Raw genomic sequence first — 27,241 nt, forward strand, 5'->3', positions numbered from 1 at the left:
TGAGTTTATGACTCTCAGCTTTATGTCATGCGCTGCCTGCCTCTGAATAGGACTCAGACACTGGTTCGTGGATCAGGCTCTGATTTATTCACAGCGCAGTTACAGCGTCGGAAGAAAAAAGCTGAGAGTGACAGGAGCGCGCCGGTGCGGGGTTTAAATACCCCGCGCCGGTCAGCGCCCCCTCACTCGCGGTCACGTCACCCCCCTTTGTCCAATACGTTGCCCTGCCGGTGGGTGAGGGGTTCCGGGGTCGCCCATCATCAGGTTTTCTATTCCTCTGGTGATTGCTGTCAGCTGGGCGATCTCCGATGTATTGGCGCTGATGGCTTGGGTGTGCTCCGTGATCCGTTTAGTTATTGTTTGTTGGCCGTTAGTCGTTGTGGGTTGATGGCTACTTATCTTGAGCCCCTTCACCTATTTCCTTGCTATTGTCATGTGTGCCATTGCGCTGATGACTTCAGCTCAACGGCACTCATGACAGAACTTAAGGAGAAACTTTACATTCATTGAAATTTCCCCTTTAATTTTTTTTTAAAAATCTGAATGCAACAAACAGCCAAATAACTAGAAAATAAACCAATTTAAATATCTGATTTAAATTCAGTGCCAAGCCACAATCTTTAGAAGACTGGTAGATGGGGAGGTGGGAAAGAGAGAGAAGAGGCAGTCCATGTGCTGCAAGTAAGTGGAAGCCAAGTACAGAAAATATTCTCCTTGACATTTCTCCTTTCCTCATCTCTGCTGTACTGCCGGAAGATCCAGCAGCACATCCCACTTCACATGTTACCATAGAAGCAAAGGGAAGGACAGCTACAGAACAAAATCACTTGGATTGCTTACTTCCACGTATCACAGTAAAATACAAACCAACATCAGCTTTTTCTACTGCATTCTGCCCAAAACATGTACGATCCATACGATTAGATTATAGTTGAGATTTAATTGAGTAATAGAAGGGTGCAATCCATAGTTAAGTAGAAAAGGCCCTTGGAAGATCAGTTAAGACAGTGAGATTTGAACATACACAATAGCTCACTGATTTGTGTGTGGGGTTTTTTTGGACAATACACTCAAATGGCATACTGATAACAGCTTCCCTATTGATAAATTCCACAGAAAGTATTAAGCACTGTTAGGAAAAAAATCTGCATGTTGAACATGGATATCTGAAAAGACCTGTATCTTCAGATTTCTCTATATATCCAGGTTTTCCTGTAGGAAACATCAGAAGAGATTGGAAGACGAAATAGTTTCAGAGGTGAGGTAGTCACCCTGCACCATTTCCCACTACAGGTAGTCCTTGTTTAACTATTTCCCACTACAGGTAGTCCTTGTAATAGTAATTGAGACAAGCAACTCCATTGCTAAGTGATGCAGTCATAAAGCACGATGTCACATGACCGCGCCGACTTATGATGGCAGTTGCAGCAGTCCCAGTTCCCATCATTAGGTGAATCCTGTACGGTCGCAGCATCCTGAAGTCACATGATCACCATTTGTGACCTCCTGCCAGGTTCCCCATTGACTTTGCTTGTTGGAACCTGGCAGTGAAGGTCGCAAATGGCGATCCCGTGACTGTGGGATGCTGCAACCATCGTCATTGTGAGCCGGTTGCCAAGCACCTGAATTGCGATCATGTAACTGCAGGGATGCAGCAATGGCTGCAACTACAAGGACCCATCATAAGTCCCTCTAGCTCAGCACCACTGTAACTTCGAACAATCACCAAACAAGTGGTTGTTCAACGAGGACTAACTTGTACTGTTCTTTTATGGTGTGCCTTCAGAAAATTACGTTAGCAGGAGAGGAGAGAAAGATTTACTGCTTTATGCTGTGAATCAGCCTTCCCCATTCTGGTTTTTGCTGAGTATTCTGGGATGAAACCACTCCTCCAAAGGAGAAAGCCTGAGTTAAATCAACATGTCAGATTTTAAGAGACATGATAATATAGAGACAGACACATATTTGCCAAATCCCAGTACTAGCACTACTAATACTATTAAGACTGATTGTTGAGATTATTGATAAGATGTTCAAGTTAGGAAAAGAGTAACTTCATAAATCTAACCAGTGGGAGGGCTTGTTATTTCAGCAGAAATCATTGAAGAGTCCTCATTTTACTCACATACCTGACCCACCAGTCCAAATGCACGGTCCATGCTCCTCTGGTCGGTATACTTTCTTATTTTATTATGCAGCCATCCTAACTCAGCGAGCCGGCTTGTGGTGTCTCTGAGAGACTTAGAAAGATTTGCCTAAAAATTAAGGTACAAGTGCTAAGTGAACAAGATGCAACACTTATGTCATCAAGCACTGTATGAACTAAATGGCAACTTAGTCTACATACCAGTATCTGATTTTTTTTAATGTAGCCCATCACACTGAGATGTTTGTAGTAATTCACATTTAGTGTATTTAAAATGGCTTGTGATCAGGCAGATTACTCAAAGAACTTGCTCCTGTATAAACCTATTCAGTAGCTAAGATTGATTACTGGAATCCTTTCTGCAAGGTCAGCTATCTGTGGAAGTTTGGCGGACAGCAACTAAAGAAAGGACCTTTTCTGTCTTTGCCTCTATTATTTTTTATTCCAAGGTCAGATAGTATTACTTTTGAGATTGAATTTTGCTGCTCTTTTAAAAATCATCTGTATATTTAATGCATGTCTGATATTTATCCATGGTTTTTATGGTCTTTTTGTTTTATCATTAACCACCTTGGATATCAACAATGAAAGAATTTGACAGAAAATGTTTTTTAAAGAAATGCTATTAAAACCTCAGATGAATAATACATTAAAAATCTATGCATACTATGCCTATTCAAGTTTGATCTCCCCCATCTACACCCTGCCATAACACAGTACCTTTGCATCTACTTTGTAACAGTTTTCTGAATTAAACATCTTAATGATTTTGCCATCGATTCCCTGGAAGACATATAAAATGTCTCTCACAAGGTATGCCTCGGTTATTTCAACAGATCCTGTAAAGACAAAAAGAGATCAAGTCAGTTCAAAGATTTGTTTAAATGTATTTCTTCATTTTCTTTCTGGAAAACTGTCCTCAGTAACGTAAGTCAGTGATTTGAGCATCGTATTCTTTAAAAAAATCTAGGTTGTCACTGGATGTTTTTATTCAAATTCCAAATGTCTATAACAGATTTAAAAATTAAAGAACACCAAGGCTTGTATTTTTCCCTATAGTCCACAACACACTTAATATTTATAATATTCACAAAATCCATCTGCTGTCTTTATAAATATTCTTTAATTGGGAATATGAATGTATTCAGAAGCAGTTACAAAATATAAAGGCAGGATGCATCTGTTTCTTCTATTACATTTGCCAGCTAGAATGAGTAAATATCTTTTACTGGTATGGTATAAACATAGTAAATTAAGACAATGATATAGCTTTTTTCTAGATTTGTATGCCACTGCTCCAATGCTTTATCCACATCAGAGTATCCAGGGCATCAAACAACAATAGGATTTTTAATGGTGATAATGTCTAAAGAATAAAGCAATTCTATTACACCTTTGAGCTATAAATTCAGCTGGGGAAGGCAACAAAATTCTGAGCACAAAACAGTTTCTCCTGAAAGTTACTAAGCATATAAAGCACTCCACAAGGTTATTTACAGCAAGCATTGATCAACTAACTTCCCTTCGAAATGAAAGAAAATTGACTGGGTTAATGCAAGAATGACATGATTTACTAAATGGCTTTATTTCAGATACTTTTAACACTTGCTTACATAATATTTTGCAATTAATTGGAACAAATTCAACCCTATTTTACACCTAGCAAAATTCAGCTTCTCAATAGTACATGATTATTGGCTCCAATTTCTAAAATTATAATTCGAATCACATACCAAGCACTTCATACTTTAACAAAATGTTTTTATTACTACTACATTTTTAAAATGATGCAAGCACACACAAAGCTCTCTTATGTTAACCTTCAACATAACTCCTGAGAATGGCATCTAACATACTGGCTCTAGTTCTCTCAAAAGCATACAAAGGATCAGAAGAAAGCAAGGTTTAGAGAAAGCTAGTTAGTGATATCATTGTGTGATAACCTCAGGAGGAAGAATCACCATTTTACTGAGAGTCATAAATACAGATTTTCAAACAATGAAAGAAATCTTTCAGGGAAAGAAGATACAGAATAATATAAGCCCTTTCCTTATATTCTTGAGAGTAGTGATTATGAAGAGTTATTTTTATTTTAGAAGCAACCTCACTGTGTCTGCGCTACTTTGCGGATCTTCTGCAAGCATTCCTCCCTGCTGATAGATGTATATTCTAGTGAATTTAGCTATTCTTCTATAGAATCTACACATTGGTCCTATACAACTCTCAGGGGAATGTTGACTTTTCCAGAGTAAGCACAGCTCCTTGCTTTATCACAATCTATTCTTGGAAATATTACTATCAAAAACAATTTCCCACACATTCAACAAATTCAGTTGCAAAGCTCTCTTAGCTGTACGGAATTATAGCTGCATGTCTCCTTGAATCACGGTCCATGGGTTTTCAAATGTGTAACTTACGCCATAAATAGCTTATGCTGCCAATGAATATAACACTTATATTACTACCCTCAAATTAGATGGGACATAGTATCATATAGTTCTTCTTTCTTTCATTTAAATCCAAAGCAGGCTTTTGGTGCTGTAACAAGGCAATGGGATAGAGCAGCCTTTCTCAACTTTTTGACACTGAAGGAACCCTTGAAATATTTTTCAGGCCTCGGGGAACTCTTGCACATTCAGGCTCAAATATAGGCCATTATATTCATCTCATAAAAAAAATAAAGAATGAAACTTACCTCTTTAAGGTGAAGTTGCCTGAATTTGAAATAATTTTTAAAATAAATTGTGATTTCCCAAGGAACCCTAGAGACCTCTCGCAGAACCCGAGGGTGCCACGGAACCCTGGTTGAGAAACCTTGGGATAGAGTGAGGGGCTGATTATGTATTTCCTCAGACTGTTCTTCTGCAAGGAACTGCCTCCTAAAGTTCTTTTTGACTTGCCTAAAAGACTACAGCCTCTCTTCCCTAGCTGGGGATGAGCACAGCAATATCAGTCTGGCTTCTTTTATTGCTACAACAGTAAATCAGAATTCAATATCCACATCCATTTGTCTTAAGCAGTTTTTTCCAGTGCCTTTCCAAACACTTCTGGTTTGGAATATAACTTCCCAACATAGTTTTTCCACTTCCATCTTACAAAAATATTGTAATTTCCCCCTCCCTGTTTTTTTTTTAATTTTTTGACCTGAGAAGTATTTGTCATTGTGGATTAAGATCAACAAAGGTTATGCATGTTTTATTATACTGTAGCTTTTAGTGAGAGTGCTGCACTCATTCATTCATTCATTCATTCACTCATTCATTCATTCATTATTTACTTATTTGCAATATTTGTAGACTGCCCCAACTGCAAGGTTCTCAAAGGAGGAACAACATGACAACATATATTAAAATGGATCAAAACTTACATCCCACGGTTGGATGCCCACAGGTCCAACGGCATAGTGGATTAAAAATATTTTAAATGTCTTGTGGAATGCAAGGAGGGAGAATGCTACACTTACTTCCAGGGGAAGCATATTGCAGAACACAGGGGCCACTATAGAGAAGGCTTTCTATCTGAGTCAGGTACCTTGTACTTCCCATGGAGTGCATGGGAAAGGCAGTGTTTAATGTAACCTGATGTTATAATGTATAGGACTTTATAGTTTATTACCTGCACTTTGAATTCGCACCAGAAGTTACCAGTGCAGCAACCTCAAAATTGTTGTTAGCTGGCACTGCACTGCCAGCAGTCTGGCTGCTGCATTCTAAACCAATTATAGCTTCTGAGTCATTTCCAAAGGTTATGCAATGTATAGTGCACTGCAATAGTCTGACCACATGGTGATCAAGGTATAAGTTATTGTTTCCATGGAGGGTTCCAACTGCTGCACTACAGGGCTAAGCAAAGGACCCCTTGGCCACGGCCTTCAAGTCATGTTCAAATCAAGGAGGACCCCCTAGTTGTAAGCCTATTTCATTGGGGGAATGCAATCCTAGCTAGAGTAACTATTGGGACCAATGTTACTGATTGTCCCAGTGTTTATTGGTGAAAAGGTCTTGGCTGAATTTCATCTGAGCTGTTTCACCCCATCCAGACTCTTACAGCTTCCAAATACCACTTCAGGCTTTCCACAGCACTGAAGGCTAAGTCTGGTATGGCAATGTACAATTGACTGTTATCAGCATAATCTCTCCCAGGGGCTTAGACATGTTGAGGTTTTCCTACTAATAGATTATTGTGCCTAGTCATTTTGGCTGAGTGAAAAAGGTTGCATTTGATTGTCTCCTCTCACGTGCTTCATGCAAAATAGCCTGGGGGGAGGACCTGCCCGGACTTGTTCTTCACTTCCTCTTTTTCTCTCTGCTGGAAATGTAGCTCAGCAAGGCTTGCTCCAAACGGAGCTAAGTACTTTAAATGTTTTGCTTTTGTTTTTGTTTTCTGTAAATAAATTAGTTTTATAGAAATGCTTGGTGTGTGACTTTTTTGACCTCTCCTGGGCTAAAGGCTTTCCCAGCATTCTGCAACAGGTTATGGGCCCAGTAAACAACGCAGTAAAACCCAGAAAGAAAAGAGAGATCAACTCCACACCTCATGCACAATTTAAAGGCAGGTAGCAAAGACCTGTGAAGATTTTCTTTGGAGCCACCTGGAGATTTTCCAGCAACTGCCGGTCTGCAGGACTTAGAAGCTAGCTGAGGTGACTTGCAAAAGAAGGAAGAAGCCATGGCTGCCTCCCAGCCCTCAGCGATGCCTCTGGAGCGCCTATCAGAGACCAACTATTTGAATTGGGCCCTGAAGATGGAAATGTATCTTCGCAGAGAGGATCTTTGGCTGCCAATTGGTGAGCAAACCCCCCAAAATCCCAATGCTGAATGGCTGAGACAGGATGAGCGGGCTAGAGCCACCATTATCCTGGGAGTTGAGGACAATCAGCTAGTCCACGTGCGAGGCATGCAGTCTGCAAAGCAACTTTGGGACGCTTTGAGAGACTTATATGTAAAGGCAACAGCAGGGAGTAAAGTTACTCTGACGAAAAAGCTGTACAGAGCCTACCTTGCAGAAGGAGAAAGCCTTCCTGAGCACCTGCATTATATTCAGCAGCTGTTTGTTGAGTTGCAGGAGAGAGGAATGGAATTTACACCTCTCACAAAATCCTATATCCTCCTGTCCTCACTGAATGCAACGTGGGACATGCTGATTTGTACCCTGGAGGCTATGCCTGAAGCAGACCTCACCCCATCGTATGTTACACAGCGCTTACTCGCTGAATGGGAGAAGAGAGAGGAAAGATCCCCCCCCATCTCTTCTGGAAAGCTGCAATACCAGAAAATGAGGGAAAAGAAGGGAAAGGAACCTGAGGCCACAGCACTAGCCAGCCAGCGATGCTTCACTTGTGGTTCAGCTGGACATTTGCAAAGAGACTGTGCCATGAGACCCAAGAGTAGAAAGACAGAGCAGAAGAACACAAGGGCAACACAGAAGAAGGCTCTTCAGACAACCCAAATTGCACAGGTTGCTGAGAAGGGTAATTCTGATGTATGGGTGTTAGATTCTGGGGCCAGTTGTCATTTATGTAATTGTAAAAGCTCTTTTGTGTCACTGTCTAAAACTGAAAGACAAAGTGTATCTTTGGCTGATGGGTCTGTGACCAAAATTATGGGACAAGGTGACTTGTATTTATCCTGCTTAGGAGAAACTGTAAAAGGTGTGTTGTATGTGCCAAATTTACAATCAAACCTTTTATCTGTGGCACAATTGGCTGCAACAGGGTATATCATAACATTTAAGAAAAATGGTTGTGAGATACGTAAAAATGGGAAATTGTGTGCTACTGGTATGTTAAAAGACTCCTTGTACATTGTGCAAAATGCAAGGAAGCCAAGCTGCAAGGCTGCAGTTGGCAACACACCATATCATGACCAATGTGTACACCTGATGCACAGGAGACTTGGTCATGCTAATTACAAGTATATAGCACAAATGCCACAGCTGTGTGCTGACCTAAAGATAAAACCCTGTGACAAATACTTAGACTGTGTAGTTTGCAAAGAATGCAAAACACTAAAAGCTCCTGTGAGTAAGCACAGTGACAGAGTTACAACTAGACCTTTGGAAATTGTACACTCTGATATTATTGGTCCTTTTGCTCCAAGTCTTGGACAAGCAAGGTATGCAATGACCATCATTGATGATTTCTCAAGATACACATTTATCTACATCTTAAAACATAAAGATGAGGCATTTGAGAAATTTAAAAGTTTTGTGACATGGGCAAATGGAAAATTCCCTAGGCCTGTATCTGCACTCCAATGTGATAGAGGAGGAGAATACCTTTCTCACAAATTCAGAAGGTTCCTAGTGGAAAAGGGGATAGAACAAATTCTTTCTAACCCGTACACCCCTCAGCAAAATGGTGTTGCTGAAAGAAAGGGCAGAACCTTGCAAAATGCGATGGAATGCATGTTAAAAGATTCACGATTATGTTTTAAGTTCTGGGGAGAAGCTTTATCGACTGCTTGTTATGTACAGAACAGGTTGTATAACTCTATGATTCAGGACACTCCATTCCATTTGTTTTATGGTGTGAAACCAAAGGTAAGCCATCTTAGAGTGTTTGGTAGCACTGCATGGGTTCACATTCCAAAACAGCAGAGAAGGAAAGGAGGCCCCACAACAAAGAAAGCCATCTTTGTTGGCTATGAACAAAGCCAGAGGAGCTACAGGTTCATAATGGGAGAGAAATTAATAATTAGCAAAAGCGCTTCTTTTGCTGAACAAAACTGGGGGAGATTAAATTCTAGCTCTCCAGTTGAACTGACCACCACAAGAGAACAGCAAGGACTTGCTGATGGTGATCTTTTCCCTGATGAGGACATTAAACCAGAAAAGCAAACTGAAGATCTGTCTGATGAGATAGATGCTTCTCAGGAAAGTGATAGGAGTCAAAATTTAAGCCCTGTATTACCTCGCAGATCTCAGAGGAGTAATAAAGGCGTTCCTCCATCACGTTTTCAGGCTGAAACAGTAAAGGCTTTTCACATATTCACAGAACCTGAGTCTTTAGAACAAGTGAATGCTTTACCACCTGAGATTGCACAAAATTGGCATTCTGCCATGCAACAGGAATTAGCATCCTTGAAAGAAAATAAAACATGGAAACTGGTAAATCTACCTCCCAATGAATGCTGTCTGGGTTGTAGGTGGGTTTTCAAACTGAAAAGGGATGCTGATGGCAAAATCCAAAAATATAAAGCAAGGTTGGTTGCAAAAGGATTCACTCAAAGGAAAGATTTAGACTTTGACAAGACTTTTGCACCAGTTACTAAAGGTGAATCAATTAGATTACTGTTAAAAGTTGCTGCACTCAAGGGAATGTCAGTTAACCACTATGACATTCAAACTGCATTTCTCTATGGTGATTTAGACCACAGATTATACATGCAGCAACCCCCTGGCTATGAAAAAGGGGAGAATCTAGTCTCTGAACTGCAGAAGTCAATCTATGGGTTAAAACAAGCTGCTAGATCCTGGAACCAAAAAGTAGATGAAAAACTGCAGAATTTTGGTTTTGAAAAAGGACAAGCAGATCCATGTGTATATATGAAGAAGGACAAACAAGGCTGTATGTATCTGTGCATTTATGTTGATGATTTGCTGCTATTCACATCAACAGAAAAACAAAGGCTTGATTTTGAAGCCTGCATGAAAAGCCATTTCATATTAAAAAGCCTTGGAGTTGTGACCAATTACCTAGGTTTGGAAGTACACAGAGACAAGGATGGTAGCTTTCTGTTAAACCAACGTAGTAAAATTCAAAAGCTCCTAGAAGATTTTAATATGCAAGACTGTAAACCAGTCTCTACTCCGATGATAATAGATTTTCAGAAAGATACAGGAGAAACTCAATTAACTGAGGCAGAGAACTATAGATCTGCAATTGGAAGTTTACTGTACATTGCAAATCATTCTCGCCCAGATATCTCAAATTCTGTGGCCATTTTAAGTAGACAGGTAGAGAAGCCTACATCTACTGGAAAAGCAGCATTGAAGAGGTTAATGAGGTATTTGCAAGGAACAAAGAATTATTGCCTGATGCTAAATGCCTCTGGAACTGAGAAATTGCAGGCTTTTGCCGATTCTGATTGGGGAGCAGATGTCAGTGACAGAAAATCCACTTCTGGGATTTTAATTCAATTTGCTGGATCTAGCTTAGGCTGGCATTCTAGAAAACAAACACTTGTTGCTCTTTCCACTGCAGAAGCAGAGTTTTATTCTCTAACACAAACCTGTAATGAGGTTACATGGTTTAAACATTTGTTAAAAGACATAGGCATGGAAGTGAACCAGCCTATAACTGTTTATGAGAATAATCAAGCTTGCATTGCTATGGCAAAATCTGAAGCCTGCAGAAGTAGAACAAAACATATCGATATTAGATATCAATATATCAAAGATATGATAAGCAAAGGAGAAATAATGTTAAAATATTGTGAATCAAAAGACATGATTGCTGATATTTTAACCAAACCTCTTCCTGTACCAAGACACAAAGAGTTGTCAGAGAAGATTGGTTTGCAACTTAATCTATAGTGTAAAAAGGGGAGTGTTGAGGTTTTCCTACTAATAGATTATTGTGCCTAGTCATTTTGGCTGAGTGAAAAAGGTTGCATTTGATTGTCTCCTCTCACGTGCTTCATGCAAAATAGCCTGGGGGGAGGACCTGCCCGGACTTGTTCTTCACTTCCTCTTTTTCTCTCTGCTGGAAATGTAGCTCAGCAAGGCTTGCTCCAAACGGAGCTAAGTACTTTAAATGTTTTGCTTTTGTTTTTGTTTTCTGTAAATAAATTAGTTTTATAGAAATGCTTGGTGTGTGACTTTTTTGACCTCTCCTGGGCTAAAGGCTTTCCCAGCATTCTGCAACAAGACAGACGTTAAATAATATGGGGAGAACACTGAGCCCTGGGACATCCAGCATTCCAGCATCCCTATCCCAAGACTGGGCCTGAATCCTGACTGCCGGGAATCCACATTATTCCTTTCTTCTAGGATTCTCTTTAGCTAGATTCCCACCATCTTCTCAACAAGCTTTCCCAGAAAAGGGAACCTGCAGAATGGGCAGAAATTGTCAAAATGTCTTCAATCTACAAGTCTTCTCAATCACTTTAGTTCCCTGTTAGTGCCTGTGCTGAAAAATAAGTTCCTCGCTTTATAAGAACATTCCTCATTTAGCAACCAAGTTCTATTCCAATGGCCAGGTCATTAAGCAAAATGGTCATTAAATGAACACATGACAGAGACAGAGACAGAGAGAGAGAGAGAGATGCTGCGAAGATCACTGGTTGCTGCCGTCTCATTCAGATAAAATTCTCTCATACAGCTAGGCCAATGTTACTCTCACTCCAGTGTGCATTGTTGTCAGGCACACAAAATTTTGTCGTAAATGCACGCATAGGTTGGAATTTTTTATTACCGTCGCATTTGAGAATGGTCACTAACTGAGATAGTTGCAAAATGAGGGGTGGGTGTATACAGTTAGAATACGGAATGCAAAAAGATGGAAGGAAAACTTGAAATTCTCAAAATGGAAATGAAGTGTACCAAATTGGATGTTTTAGGAATAAGTGAACTTAGGTGAACCTGAATGGTCCATTGGATAATCACTGATATTCAGGGTATGAATCCCTATGAAGGAATAGAGAGAACAAGCAAGTTTTTAAAAAGGTAGAGGGATCTGAGCTGAGATAGTTAATATCTATCCATAGCTAATATCTTATCCAACATAAAACAAATAATGGAGAAAACAAGAGAGAAAGCTGATTTACTTTTGTTTTCCTAACTACAGTACGAGACCTAGTTAATCTTTAGAGAATTTTTTAAAGAAAGAAGCTACTGAAAAAAATTAGTTTGGAGAAACCGAGAGATTTGCAATATAGAAGAGAATGGCAAAGGAATCTGTACTGTACATATATAACTTATACTATTTATTTATATTATAAATATAAATTTACAGGCTTGGAAAAGGTGTCAGGAATCAAAATTGGAGATTAAAATACAAGCAATTTGAGATATGCAGATGACATGACTTTGTTAGCCAAAAATAAAATTACTTATAAGAACTAAATACAAAAGGAAAAATGGAAAGTAAAAATTTCCTATTAAGAAGAAAAAGTTAATATCAACCTACATATAAGCAAGTTGGTGGACTGGAGGACAATGAGGAACTTTACCTCACACTCCTCCTCCACTCCACTGAATTGCCAGCTGGACAATTTTTTGATAGAGGTTATAGTAAACTGGCAGGCAGTTTTACTGATCTTCCTATCAACTGGAGTTCCAGAAGACCAGCAGAGCTATGTTCAGAGCTATGTTCAGACAAATTATAGTCTTGTCACTAATGTAACTTGAAAGGTGGCTAAAGCTTCCATCCCAGATAACCATCCACATTTGCCCAAGCCTGTCCTACCACAAGTGGTGGTATTTTAGTGCCAGCAGCAGGCTCTGGGTGAGAGGGAAAAATCTGTCTGTAGATTCTATATAGGCTATATGGACAGGACCACTTGCAAGGCTTGATACTGAAGGACACTGGGGCTCAACTTCCAGGGCAGCAACAAATTATGTCATTTCTGCTGATTCAAGGACAGGAAGAATACACATTAATGGAGCCATGATGACTGTGAGGTTTGGAGACTGTGGGGTCAAGATGGAAAGGAGCAGACTCAGGCTCAACCCTAGCAAAACTAAGTGGCAATGGATTTTGAGGCCTACTAAATCCAAAGTCTTCCATATTTAGTTCTGAATGGGTAGCAGTTCCCCAGACAGACTTGATGCACAATCTGGGGTCCTCCTAGACTCATGACTCCTGCTTGAAAATCAGGTGGCAGCCATGGCTCAGAGGGCCTTTGCGCACTTGTTGTGCCCATTACTGTACCCATTACTGGATTGGGAGGCCCTATTCACAGTCACTCATGCCTTGGTCAACCTTGTCTGGATTACTGCAATTCATTCTACTTGGTTGCCCTTCAAAACCCCCTGGAAGCTACCACTGGTCCAGAATGCAGTGGCATGGGTAACTACAGCTGCACCTCAGTACACCCGTGTAACATTGCTACTTTGAAAGCTATCAGGTTACCAGTGGGCTTGCGGTACAATTCAAAGTACTGGTTACCACCTTTAAAGCTCTTCATGGCATAAGCCCTGGGTTTCTGTGAGACTGTCTCTCTCCGATTATCTCTTCCCATTCAATAAAATCCCATAATGTTGGTATGCTCCAGGTCCTGTCTCTCTCTCTTTTTTTAATCCTGCCTTTCTTTTTCATATACAACTCAAGGTGGCAAACATACCAATACTCCTTCCTCCTCTTATTTTCCCCACAACAACCACCCTGTGAGGTGAGTTGGCCTGAGAGAGGGTGACTGGTCCAAAGTCACCCAGCCAGTTTTTCATGCCTAACATGGGACTAGAACTCACAGTCTCCTGGTTTCTAGGCCAACACCATGACCACTACACCAAACTGGCTCTCTTAAGCAATGTCATCTCTTGGAACCCAGGATACATGGCTTCTCTATCACTGCATCTACACTATGGAATAGTATTCCCCCCAAGATCCAGATGGCCCCAACCCTGCCTCATTTTTCCCTGCATATTGGGTCATGAGGATTTGTGAACCCATCTGGTTTGACTGTTCTGCTTGTTGAATTTGCCTCTTGCACAATCTGTATTATGTTTTCTTACATATTATTTTTTATGTTTTATGATTACAATTGTAGATGACTCTGAGTCATTTCAGGAAGGCACAACAATTTAACTAATTAAATACTACCATGACTGCAAGAATAGCCAGTCAATTAGTTCTGAGCCAAACAAAGGCTGAATACCTGATTAAGGAGATGATAATCAAGCAGAAATTCACATACTTGAGGCAAGTGACATGAATGAAGTAGAAAAAATTACTGTATTTGGCAAGGTTGATGGAAGTTGACAAAGCAGAAGACAATGGATACAACAGAGGTACCAAATGACAATGGAGATTATTGAGATGTCCTTTAAAAAGATAAGAGTTGTTGCAGGAGATTGGTCAAAATGCCAAGCATTTTTCCATGCAATCAGGAAGAGCAAACATAATACAGTGGCATCTAAGCAACTAATAAACATAGAACTTATTCCCAAACAATTATATCTTAAAACTTTATTACTGTTCAACCATTTTGGTAACAAGGACAAAATACACCAAGATTAATAATCTAATTGGGCTCTTTCAACTTTGAAAGTTTACAGATTCTGCAAAGTCAGTGAAATACATTTGGCTTACCAGTTATGTCACCCTCCCGCCTTGATCTTGGCTGATTACGTGAAACAGTGGCTGAAAGGCCTTTTGAGGTAGAATTCTGTAATGTAGGCTGGCCTGCAGTTAACGTCCAAGCAAGCCGTGTCCCCAGCTGTTGTCGGAGGCAATCTCCCACTCCTGTACGTTGATAGGATTGTCTAAGAAAAGAAACCCCACTATTAATATAATTAGGTTTTTGCTGGTTTAGCAATAATAAATCAATTTATTTTACTTTAAAATGTCCATTTCAGGGGATAAATACATTTACATTCCATAACTAAGTAAAGGTAGAAATGTTGCTGCAAATATTTATTTCTGAGAAAGCAAAAATTAAACAATTGGGTAATTCTTAAGTTATTAAAAAAAGTTATAAAGAAATGTATGATAAAATGGCAAAAAAATGCAGGAAACGTTCTCAGTATTTCCACTATCACATGGCTGTGCAATGCCATTCCAGCTAAGCCTAATTCAAGCTTTGCAGACAGAAAATGGTTATTTCACAAGGAATATTAATCAGTAAATATTTGCAGAAAAAATATTGCTGTTTCTACCATCACTATAAAAACAAAGGATTTCTCACCTCAGCAGGGTGACCATGTGTTTCCTGCATATATAGCCCCTAGCCATGTAGCCCTATAGTCTAAGAGGAAGCCCTGAAAAACGTTAATATTCAGCAGACATCTTCTGTAGTATATTAAATTCAGCACAGAACAAACAGATTCTTCAGCTCCCTGTTTGCTGCCAAAAAAATTATGTAACAAAACACTGTCCTTTAATGGAAGATAAAGATGGACATTTCAAATGCTTTCTCAGAGACACTGTCCTCCACAAAGAATTACTAAATTTAGACCTGCCAAAGCAGGCTTCAAAGTTCTGTTTCAACAATTATTTGACATTTCTGATAGATCTCCACTGATCTTTTAGTAAATAAGAAAACTAAATTGATACTCTTTCAATCCAACAAGAAACCCTATTCACAGCAATGGGAATGTCTCTTACCCGAAAGGTCCTATACAGTGCAGATTAGACATAGCCACCATGCCTGCGACACCTGTGTCTTACTAGCTATATTCAAGATCATGTTGTTGAGCTATCATGGGGAACAGCAACCTAAGTTCTCAGACTGAGAAATCAACTAAGTAAGAGTAGTTCTCATTTAGCGAACACAATTGGGAGCAGCAACTTGGTCGTTAAGCAAAGTGGTCACTAAGTGAAACTGTGACTGTGCTTACAATCTTACTTCAGCATTCCTTTGCTTGCAAAAGTCATAAATGCAAGGATTGATTGCGAAGTTACTTTACCTCACCGTGGTAACTGCGAATGGTTACTAAATGAGGCCATTGCTAAATGAGGATTATCTGTAATTTCCACCAGTAATGTATTAAATTTATCAAATACAACAGATTTATGAACAAAATACTGAGAATAAAAAGTGCTAGCATCTGCAAAGAGAACTAAAAAATCACCTCCTCACCACCTTTCTGTCATAAGGGTGCTTACACTGAATCTTGGTTTCTTCTACAAATGAAAGTAGCACTTTTGTTTGTGTTTCTAAATCCTACTCATAGGCTTTGAAACTTACAATGCACTCAACAATAAGCCTCACTGATGCCAAGAAATAGATTTTAAGATAAACATACTTAAATACATGATATTTACTATACCACTACCATGGAATCATTATGAGCACTTAACTGTATTGATTGCATGTTAAAATAATCCCTGAGATCCTCATACAGGTTTTGCTTTCTGAGGAGAAGACCTTAGTGTGGTCCCAACTATGGAATGCTCTTCCAACTGGTTCCTTCTCTGATGTCATCTTGGCACCAAGCAAAAACCTCTCTTTTTACTCTGGCTTTTTGGTAATTCTGTTTTTTATTCCTTACAGTTAACTCCTGTAGCTTTGCTGTTTCAATTGCATTTGTATATTGTTTTTTATATTGTGAGCCACCCAGAGTGACTCTGGAGTCAGGTAGTGCCAAAATCAAATTATATAAAAGAATAAATAAAATAAGATGAACAAGTTTCCTTTACCCTGGAAGAAAGGTCGGTGGAGTCGGCCCATTCGGGGCATACATCCCTATACTACTAATCCCACTGCTCCCCATACTGCCAGGCTGGACATTCCGGTCTTGGTAATTCAAAGGAAGGCTCTGAGGCCGAGCATAGTAGTAAGGAGTTGAGTGAGCATCCCGTGGCAGAGCTTGAGCAAATAGGGTTGCAAAATTTGAAACCTTGAAAGACAAAAAGGGCCTCATTTTAAGGAAACCTCATACAGTAATCATAATCTAAAGCATCATCCAAATCAGTGTTTCTTAAACTAAGTTCTGCAGAGCACCAATGGTAAAGGCGAGCCATGAAAAACCCCACAGTCCAATAAAATGGTTTTTATGTTTCATCTTACTAGCTAAACATTATCCTATCCGTAAAGGAAGACATTTGTGCAGTTCTCTCTTCAAATGCCAAACTTAAAACAAAAAGAAAAGAAAACATATCCCTAGACTTTTGGATGCAATTTCAGAGAATACCAGCTTTTAAGCAAAAAGACACTAAAGGCCCCTTCAACACATCTTTGTGAAATTGGATTTTCAGTACCCACTACAACCAGTACAAAAACTGAAATAAGTTTATTCATCAAATTTTGCCCACCGCCCATCTCCCCCCGGAGTTGGATGTTACACCTTCTTTAACAAATCTCATGCAGACAATGATGCAATATGTCAGCATATGTAAGCTCATACAACCCATTAAAAGTCATAATCATTAGGTATTTCTCATTTTATAAAATGTTTGTATTCTGACCCTGAAATGTTTAAGAAACACCCATCTAACAGTCAGAAGCAGGATGTTTAGATTTATTTATCTTTTTATTAACTATGCTTTTATTAACTATAACTATCTAAAATAATTTAAGAGTAATAAAATACTCCTAGAGCCAAATCCAAATTTTCCATGGATTTTAGGTATCTTCATTACATTCAATACATTAACTCACTTCTAACTTTCCAGTGACAACTGACTAAATATCTACATTGTAGACTGTAGAAGTATCATACTTGATAACACATTTTTGCTCCTCATACATTTGTTTGCTGACCCAGTAAGAACATCAGTTGATGCCATTTGCCAGCTACCACCTCTATCAGACACGAGATTTGTCGTAATGAAAAAAGGGGCCTTTTCTGCAGTGGCAGTCCAAATATGACATACATTTAAAGGCTCACTTGCTACTAACTTCAGTGAAGTTTTTAGGCACCAGAAAAATAAATATATTAAATTATTTAACCAGTGATTTAAAAACATTTTAATGTTCTTAAACATTTGAAACTCATTGGATTGTCATGTAGCTCAGAAAAATGACAAGTCAATGAGTTTCAAATATTTAAGAAAATTCAGTGTTAAATTGTGTAAACCACATTACAAATTTTATTTTATAGTTCACAACCACATTACAAAACTGTAAATTTTGTAAACCACATTACAAATTTTATTTTAAAAGTTAATGCCTACATATACACATACTGTACATACATACATATATAATACACAAAATTAAAAATGTTATTTGCCTTGTTTGACTGCTTACGCGGATCTTCGCTGAGACTAAGCAGGAGGTAGAGGATTGACCATCTGTTTTTCAAAACGCCCTATGACAAGAAGCAATAATTAGATATGACAGCATGACTTAACTATTTAAAAATTACTTATTCAAAAGCAAAGCAAGTAGTGCCTGCCTTATCATTTCAGAATAGCATAAATAGGTAACCCAGAGTTCCAAGGAATCTAACCAGCCATTGTTCACTTCTGCAAAACTGGTCTTAGGTTCTCTAGAAGCAGCCAATCACTCAGCCAGCTTCAATTAAAGACACAGAGATCTATTGTCACAATAATTTTATACGTATGTGTGTGTACACACACACATGAAAAGGTATCACCAACTGCCCACTTGCCCCTTTTGTACATATAAGGTTTGTGTTTTTACACAAAAAAACCTACCATCAAACTCTTCCATTTCCACTACCTACTTGCCCAGACCTGATTATGCTACTAAGACCAAGTGGACAGACTGTGTACACTGAAGTGTTTCAATGAACCAGCTATCATAACCACACAAAGAAGAACTGACATCAAGCATCAGGAATGGAAGATTCCTACTAGAATAAGAAATGTCGTTGCCAGGACATTCCAAGATTCTTTTAGGCTTGTTTAAATGATCTAATTCTGCAAGAGAAGATATGAAAACTAATCTGGGGTTAAAGAAAAGACCAATAGTTCTCTCAGAGTTATTAGCTGCTCAGGAGCAATTGCATTAATCAGCCTTTTAACTATTTTCAGAATCTCAAAATTATTTAGCAGTCTCCTCTACTGAAAGAAAGAATTCAACTATGTCAAGAAATAATTTGTTTTCTTATGTGTATGAGAGCATACACATAACTTAACTGCATAAGACTGACTCATAATTTGTCAATTACCATGTACGGTATGTTTAAGGAATCCTAGATGTCATGTACCAAAAAAAGAATTAAAATAAAGCCAAAATCATTAAAGGACTGAAGGAATGTATGATCAATTAATCAATATACATTAACTTAAAAATAGAGTGGGGAGATAAGTTCAACATAAAAAAAGAAAAATACTTCTTGATGATCTAAGAACTTTCTATAAAAAGTCATTTTGGGAAACTAAAATAATTGCTATTCATTTTATTTTCATAACAGCAAGATTTCATTACAGTATTTTGCAGAACGTAAGGGAACACTATACATTTCCAAAACCAAGACTAAAAATTATGATCAAACTGGTATTGCAGGGCACACGGCTCTGCCACCACCTCCAGCTGACCTTCGCTGTCTTCTTCCTCCTACTGCTGGCCCAGGATCCAGGCGCTGGGCGAGGGCACAGTCCCAGGACGCTCACAGCAAGCCTGGCAGGGCAGCAGAGCCTCGTCTGCTGAAGGGAGCTTGCTGGGCCCAGTCGGGGAGGAGGAAATGGGATGGAGTTGACAGAGGAGGCAGGGCAGCATTGCAGGCACAGGAGCCCCAACGTCCATGGGCCTGGCAAGCTCCCTTCGGCAGGCTCTACTGCACTGCCATACTGGGGGCAGTGGTGGCATCAGAGGTAGGCGGCAGAGTGCAGGGTGGCCAAAAAAGCAGAGATGGGGGGAGATAGGTGAGTGGGGAGAGCTGAAGCAGAGGCAGTTTGTGCAGGGCTGGAGAACATGACTGAGGGACGCTGTGACCAGTCACCAAGTGTCCAAATTTTGATGACGTGACTGTGAGAGCGCTGCAACGGCCAGAACTTTGAGGACCAGTTGTACCTACATTTGTTCAGTGACGTTATACCTTTGAACACTCGCTGAACAAATGGACGTAACTCGAGGACTATCTGTACCTCTCTTTGAAGCATCAAAGGGGCCACATACTTCACAAGGTTCCCAAGGTTGTCTGTATATGCTTCCACGGACAGCAGTTATGTCAAGACTGTCACATGCAAAGACAACTGGGGCAGCTTTTGCAGCAGCAAAAGTGAACATGAACCCTGCAAAGGCTGGGCTGCTTTAATGCTTCAAAGAGAGGTGCTTCATTTTGGTAATGGCTTCATAAATGCTTTGCACAGTCCTAGCAGAGAATTCATTCCTTTACCTGTGAGTAAAGTTTTCTGTAGAGCTCTGAAAATACAGCAGCATTTTCTTCTCTTCCTTGGCGCACAACTGTAATAGAGAAGGGCATTTTAGGAACAGTATTGTGAAGCAAATACTGTTTTACTCAGCAGGGATACATTATACAACAAGCTCTTTAAAGGCAAGTGGCATTACTATTGGGTGTTTTACTACCATATAAGTCGCTGTTGATTTATATTGCAAGGAAGGCCTCCAACAGCTCCTATTACATCATATTTTTTTTTAAAATCTCAGTATTGTTCATGTGTAGGAAATCCACATTTATGTTGTATTAAGAAGCAAATGTATATATCTATTCATCCATTCATACGGAAGAACCTGCTACTTAGCATTATATATGTGATCTAAATGCTAGGCAAAGGTTTTTCTGCATAAAGATGATTTTGTCTTCAAAAGAGCTGCCTTGCTTACATAAAAATGCAACATAATGTGCAAATGAATGGAAAACCACAAACCCTTATTATACCTGATATTACTTGCCTCTATTATATCCTTTGTAGTACTGATTTGAAGACGACATGGTATAAATTTCCAAAATGGAAATGCAGAAGTTGCTTCTTCACCAAGATTAAGAGTCACTGTAAATAAACTCCTCCTAATTCCAACACATTCTTCTGATATTGCTCAAGATAAAACCAAAAATATTTCCATACCAGGGTTTAAAGTGTGGAAATAGTTCTTCGCTCTTCTAAGGTTTAAAATTATGAATTCTATATACCTATATAATACTTGGTTTTTCCTTTTATGCTATGTAAATATAAAAAAATGAATTGTTCACTTAGCTACATGATTAAAAGAAAAGATACTAGCTGTATGAATCAAACACAATTTTACAATTATAGTTTGCAAACTATATGTTTTATTGTATGCTGCCCAGAATCACATTTGTGAGATGGGCGACTATATAAATTAGACTATATAAATTAGACAGACAGACGGTAACCCTAGCATCAAGCAAGTCTGTTTCCAATAAAGCAATCCAACTGTCTCCAATAAAGCAATCCAACCTTGGACCTTGCATTTTTTAATTTCCATGAAATACTTCATGGGGACAAGTATAAATTAAGGTCAGAATCACTTGCTGCAAAAATGAAAAGACATAATCTCAGTTACACACAAAATAGTTGGAAAGATGATACTTTAAACTGTTCCAATTTGCCTATGTCATAGTTTGTGTTCAGGAGGATACACAATGCATCTGAAAGATGAGATCATCCCCTCTAAAAGCCATAAGGTGGATAACATAAGAAGGCAAAGCTGTCAAAATGGTAACCCCTCCCCATTAAGTTTCTTGGCTTGTTGGAGGGAGGGAAGGAATGAAGGAACAGGTCCCCACTTCCTGCTGCAAAGACAAAACTGTCCAACCTGCTTTTTACAGAGCACTTTTCTATGCATATAAGTAGCAATAGAGAAAAATGGTTCGCTCTATTGTTCTGCAGAGAAAACTGTGGACTGTATAGGATGAAAGAGGGTCATCACTCCCTGCCTCACTTCCCCCAATCAGGTAAGGGCATACTGGCCAAAAGCTGCCCTTGCAAAGTGCTTGTATTTTGGCAACCTCCATCTGAGAGAAAGAACAGGATGGCCACAGCAGAAAATGTCTTGCTTCAGCAATCTATAAAGGTGAGGGGGACTTTCTCGCAGAAGAGAAAGAAAAAATCCATGTTAGGATTTTAAGTCTTAAAAGTCTGATTAAAGATACTGGCCAAAGATACCTTAGAACTGTTTTATGTTCTTAAAGGGGAGCTGGGAGGAGGAAGGATAACTGCTTACAAACAGGTAGTCCTCAAGTTACAACCACTTGTTCAGTGACTGTTCAAAATTATGATGGTGCTGAACAAGGAAGACTTACAACTGGTCCGTGAATTGCAGCCATTGCAGCGTCCCTGCAGTCATGTGATTGTGCGATTATGATGTTGCAGTGAGCTGTGGTCATGCGATCGCCATTTGTGACCTTCCCTGCTGGTTTCCCACAAGCAAAGTCAATGGGGAAGCCAGCAAGGAAGGTCACAAGTCCTTCTCATTAAGTTGTTCCCACTGCTTTTTCTCCTGAGAATCCCCACTATGGAGTACAAGAGCCCAGGGATCTTGTACTCTGTAGCACCCCTCACCCACCTGCAGCCTCCACCAATCTGCCTGTGCTCCCCAGCACTTGCCCAAGGTCCTTGCTGGCCCGCCTGCACTCCCCAGCACCCCCCACACTCCTTACCTGGGACTCCCGCCCTCTTCCTGCTTAACAACCCACATGATGCTGGGGTTACTATGGCAACTGGGAGTGCTGTCGCTAAGCGATGTGGTCACATGATATCGCACTTTACAACCTCATCACTTAATGACAGCAATCCAGGCCCCAATTACTGTTGTAACCCGAGGACTACCTGCATATGCCAAGCCATTAAAAAGCTTGAAAAATAAAAGAATGGGGGAAGGCATAATCTCAGATTTAGAATCCACCTTCTACCAGACTCCATTAAAATCTATGACCCATACATTCAACCTTTCTCCAACAGTTATCTCATATTTGATCATTTTTATTCTTTTGGCTAAAAGGCTAGAACCAATCGATCAATAATATTTATTCAGTCAATGACCAGCAAAATTAAAAAGGAGAAAAACAAAGTAAAACAAAGAAATACAATAAGATACTACCAACTAATAAAATATATCACATAATAATATTGCATTCACTCCGCTAGTACTATATTAATACATTTGTTACCTAGATAGTGTCAGCCTAAAACATTAGTAAGTATAAAATAAAAAATAAATATATCCCCTAACAATTTATTAATTAAGGTATTTCAATTTAAAAGTAATATTTAAAACAAGGGAATTACTTCTTTAGCCAGTCTTGTCTTATTTTCATTGCAGCAATACAAAATTTGGCTGCTGCACACGTAATGTGTGGTTTTAGATCCTGAAGAAGATGGTTCATGTAAAAATTATCTGGATTCCCAGGGAATTTATCTACTACGGGCAAAATGTAGATTGACCTAATGACCCTATAAAATTTACAATACAAGTGAGATGGTTTCAACTTCCTTGTCACCATATTGGCAGATATGCTCAACTGTAGGGATTTTACCATACCTGCCTTGAAGAAGTGCAGATGGAAGAAGATTGAATCTAGCTTTGAAGAATACAATTCTCAGCTTAGGGAAAGTTAGATTTTAGCTAAAAGTCTGTAATTTCTTTAATTGTTGTGAGCTGCCTGGAGTCACTGAGAGTTGGGTGGCATACAAGTCTAATTTGTTGTTGTTATGGTTGTTGTTGTTGTTGTTGTTAGTTTAAGCCTGCTCTAAATTCCCTCAGGTTCAGCTGGACTTACTTTAAGGGAGTTTTATATATTTCTGCATGCTAGCTTCTTAATACTTCTTACCCCCTTCCTCATTATTTATAGTTGCTATATATAGTTAAAAAGTTAGAAAAAGTTAGAATCTCTTCTGCATTTCAGATCTTTTCCTGTGTTATTGACAATAATCATGACAAATACTATCTGAGCCAGACAATCAACCTGGTGCCCTTAGAAGTTTTGGATTTAATGTTCAATAAGCATCAGATATGACAGGAAACAACAAAGGAAGTATAGAACTCTGAGACTCATCAAAATTAAATTTATATCCTTGCTATGATCATCATTTCATATTTTCTTCACTACAGTAGTTATAAGCTATATTAGAAAAGAATTTAAAAAGTGGATAAACATATTTGCTCTGCAATATGTTTTCTCTTCTATTAATCTCAGCTAACAGTGATATGTTTAAATTCATATTAAATATATATTAAAATGTACTTATTTTTTATAAAAATTCCTGGGGCAATAATGCAGCACTGATAAGTTGTAAAGTGAATCTGATCAAGTGCAATTTAGTAGCAGTATCAACCTTATCAAAAATAAATCTGAACACCATTAAAAAACAAAATCAAAATAAACTTACGTTCTTTTTTAATTTTTTCTGCCACAAGAAATTCATCTCTCTCAACTGTAGGGGCAAAGTTACTTCCAATGACTCGCACTGCATACTGAAACTGCTGAGCTACATCAGCTGAAATGAAATCACAGTTAGACTGTTAATATTTCATCGTATTTGTTTATTTAATCATTTGTAACCTGCCTTTTCTTCAAGGAGTTCAGGATAAGGCACTTACTTTTTTCCACCCATATTACCTTCCAAACAATTTTGGAACTTGGGTTAAATTGATAATGAACAGCTCAGTGTCACACAGAGATTCATGCCTGAGCAGAGATTGAATTTAGGTTTTTCAAGACCTGGAAGCCATGACTTTATTACTAAACAGATAGAAAGAACTCCCTTAAAAACTCAGCCTCGGTAATATAGCAGCAGGAATGAATAAAGTGTGTTCCTGTACAGCCAAGATCTTTGATCTAAATCAACAGTTCTCAAAGTATGGTCTGGGGACTCTTTCAGGGGGTCCATGAAGTCAAATAAATATTTTTAAATTTCTCAGTTTTAATTTCTAATACAATAAATATTGATAGATAAAACCCACATAAACCAAAGCTCCTTGGGGTCCTCAGTCATTTTTAAGAATGTAAAGAGGTCCTGAGACCAAAATGTTTCAGAACCACTGATCTAAATCACTTTGGAAACAAACATCCCAAACCTAAGAAAGATATACTGCATTCCCTCAGTTAAACCCCAGGCTTTAGAATCTTCTAATCTATTAAAAAGCATCTCAATTACATGCTGCCTGTAGCTGAAGCAGGTGACATAGATTGACAAATACATTTTATTTATTTATAAGATAATTAATGTTATACCATTAAAAATAGGGCTATGTTACAGTAAGTAATTAATCAGAACGTATCAACTTAAAAAAGCTAGCTTACTGAGATCTTCCACATGGCTTGCCATGGGAGAACATCTACTCATTGAGCTCAAAAATCAAAAATGATTCAAAAATTACAATGGGTTTTTCCAGATGTTTTATTCAAGCAGCCAGGTTTCTTAGCACATCTTCCAGTTCCTACTTCCTCCCAGCTAGTCGCTTCCTCATTCCTAATAATGTCCTTTACCTTAAGACATGGGTAGGCAACCTTCTAAAAACTGGGGGCATTGACTCACTCCCACAATCAACTGAAGGCTGCACATGATGCCACCAGGAGAGGGGAGACATCACTAAAAGAAGAGGGACAATTTTAAAAAACTTTTTCATGGGGGTCGGGATTTTAAGGATAGAAAGCTCTGAGAAATGATTTTCAGAGATGTGATAGGATGATGGTTTAAGAATGGAAATTTAGAATAGTTTGCTTCTTAGAGGTACCAACTTTTATTTCCATCTTTATTTTGAAGGGGGGGAGGAATATGTACCCTCAAAATCAGCAATTTTGCCATTAATTTTATTGTTACAATCACAGGGCTTGGAAGGAGATCAGGTGCCAGGGACCACATGCAACTTAAAAACCACAAGTTGCCCAATCCTGATTGAAGAAACAGGAAGGGAAATACCAAGCATGGAGCTATGCTGAAGGCATTAATGTATTTTTAGAGATAAATAAGTTACTGTGTTAAAGTAAAGGGAAGGAATATAAAGTTGGTTTATTTGATTAAGGTTAAAATATATCTGTTGTTTTCTGGTAACCTTTAATGGACTTTTGCTGATTAGGACTGAATGACAAGGCTTTAAGAATTTGTTTATAAATAAGAGATGAGATGGGAATAAGAGATATTGTCAGATTCCTCTGATCAAAAGGTTCACAGAACCCCTTATCAGAGCATCTTCCATCACTTCCTTATCAATGGGGTAGACTCTCTGTTGCTGGATGGGAGGAGGTGTTGAGTTGGAGTGTGAATTGCATTATTATGGCTACAGATTTATGATGGTTCACATCAAGGCCAGTCAGTAGAGATACACCAGCAACACCACCTGGATGGGAAGGAGGGTGACATACTTTTGTGGGAAAGGAAGGCAATCAAGGGAATGTAGTTTTAAATGTAGTTTTAGCGGGAATTCTCCATTCACAGCTTTACCTCTGTCCTAGTCATTTTGCTTCATTAAACAGTTGAAGGATCCTGGTCTCCTGACTGTCACTGTGTGAATGCTCGAATGATCTAGTGCTGACAGATCTTTTGTTGTATTCTCAGAGAAGGTGATAAGTTATTGAAATTGTTTGTACTTGTTGTGATGAAAGGGGAAGTCATTTCTTTATATATATATTTTCTTTTTCTTTATTATATTCTAATTTTTTCCTCCTTTTCTCTTTTTCTTTATAGTTTTTCTGTACTTTCTATCCTCCCTTTTCATTCTCTTTTACTTCTTTAGTTTGTATTAATCTTTTATCTTTGTAACTGCAAACTTTAATAAAATTATTATTTAAAAAAAGAACCTTGGTCCTAATATGCTTTTTGTTTACTTATTTGTTTTGATAAACTTAAGAAAGAAAAAAAGGTAGCACATTTCAGTGATAGAAGTGCCAAGGTGTAGATTTGAGAGGAGGAAAGAATATACAGCAATATCTAAGGTTCTTTTTTTTTTTTAAACTAACGTGATCTTTGAGATGAAATGCATTCCCTTCACCATCTGGTCTTTAAATTCTTTGTCTTTGCTAGAGACTTCATTTCATATTTGGCAGAACTAGGTCAGCAAAATGAAGAGTGCCAAATGCATGGGGGTAAATGCCAAATGTCTTTGCCAAAAGCAGAGAGAATGAGCTGATATCTTGAAAAACAAGCTTCCATCTTGCAGATCCTAATGGACTTCAAAAGCTGGCACAAGACAATGCATAGAAGAGCAAGCAAAATTAAGATCTATTCTGCATGTTCTTAACTTATCTCTTGTTATGTTAATTTTCAAGCCATAGTTAAGACATCGGGGCTTAACTATGTCCCAATAACAAAAATTAAACAGAAATCTAATCATATTAACATTCACTATAACCATAACCAAAACAGAAGAGAAACACCCTCAAGCATCCCCTAACTTTTATTACCTGGAAAACTTTTATTTAAATGAATTAATTGCATCTCATGAATATACAACACAAACAATGCAGGCCCATATATTTAAAGTTAATAGAAAGCCATTTAGAATACATTCAAAAACATATGTACTGTGCGCCTGTTCATGGATTTCAGAAACTTCACTTTAGGGGGGAAAAGCTCCAAAACAAAAACCTATGAGAATG

At 38.5% G+C, this 27,241-nt stretch overlaps 1 protein-coding gene across 1 annotated transcript in view; it reads right to left on the bottom strand.

The window, feature by feature from the left end:
- The window catches only part of TUBGCP3 (tubulin gamma complex component 3), a 74,324-nt gene that overhangs the window by 38,880 nt on the left and 8,203 nt on the right, over nt 1–27,241 (bottom strand). The window contains exons 2-8 of the mRNA XM_063304854.1: nt 24,033–24,140; nt 20,057–20,124; nt 17,984–18,061; nt 16,449–16,648; nt 14,400–14,572; nt 2,867–2,985; nt 2,130–2,255 (exon numbers count right to left, since the gene is read on the bottom strand). Coding sequence (XP_063160924.1) covers nt 2,130–2,255; nt 2,867–2,985; nt 14,400–14,572; nt 16,449–16,648; nt 17,984–18,061; nt 20,057–20,124; nt 24,033–24,140 — 872 coding nt within the window. The remainder of the gene's footprint in view (nt 1–2,129; nt 2,256–2,866; nt 2,986–14,399; nt 14,573–16,448; nt 16,649–17,983; nt 18,062–20,056; nt 20,125–24,032; nt 24,141–27,241) is intronic.

This window comes from Candoia aspera, chromosome 5, assembly GCF_035149785.1.
Source record: "Candoia aspera isolate rCanAsp1 chromosome 5, rCanAsp1.hap2, whole genome shotgun sequence".
NCBI classification, from domain to species: Eukaryota; Metazoa; Chordata; class Lepidosauria; order Squamata; family Boidae; genus Candoia; species Candoia aspera.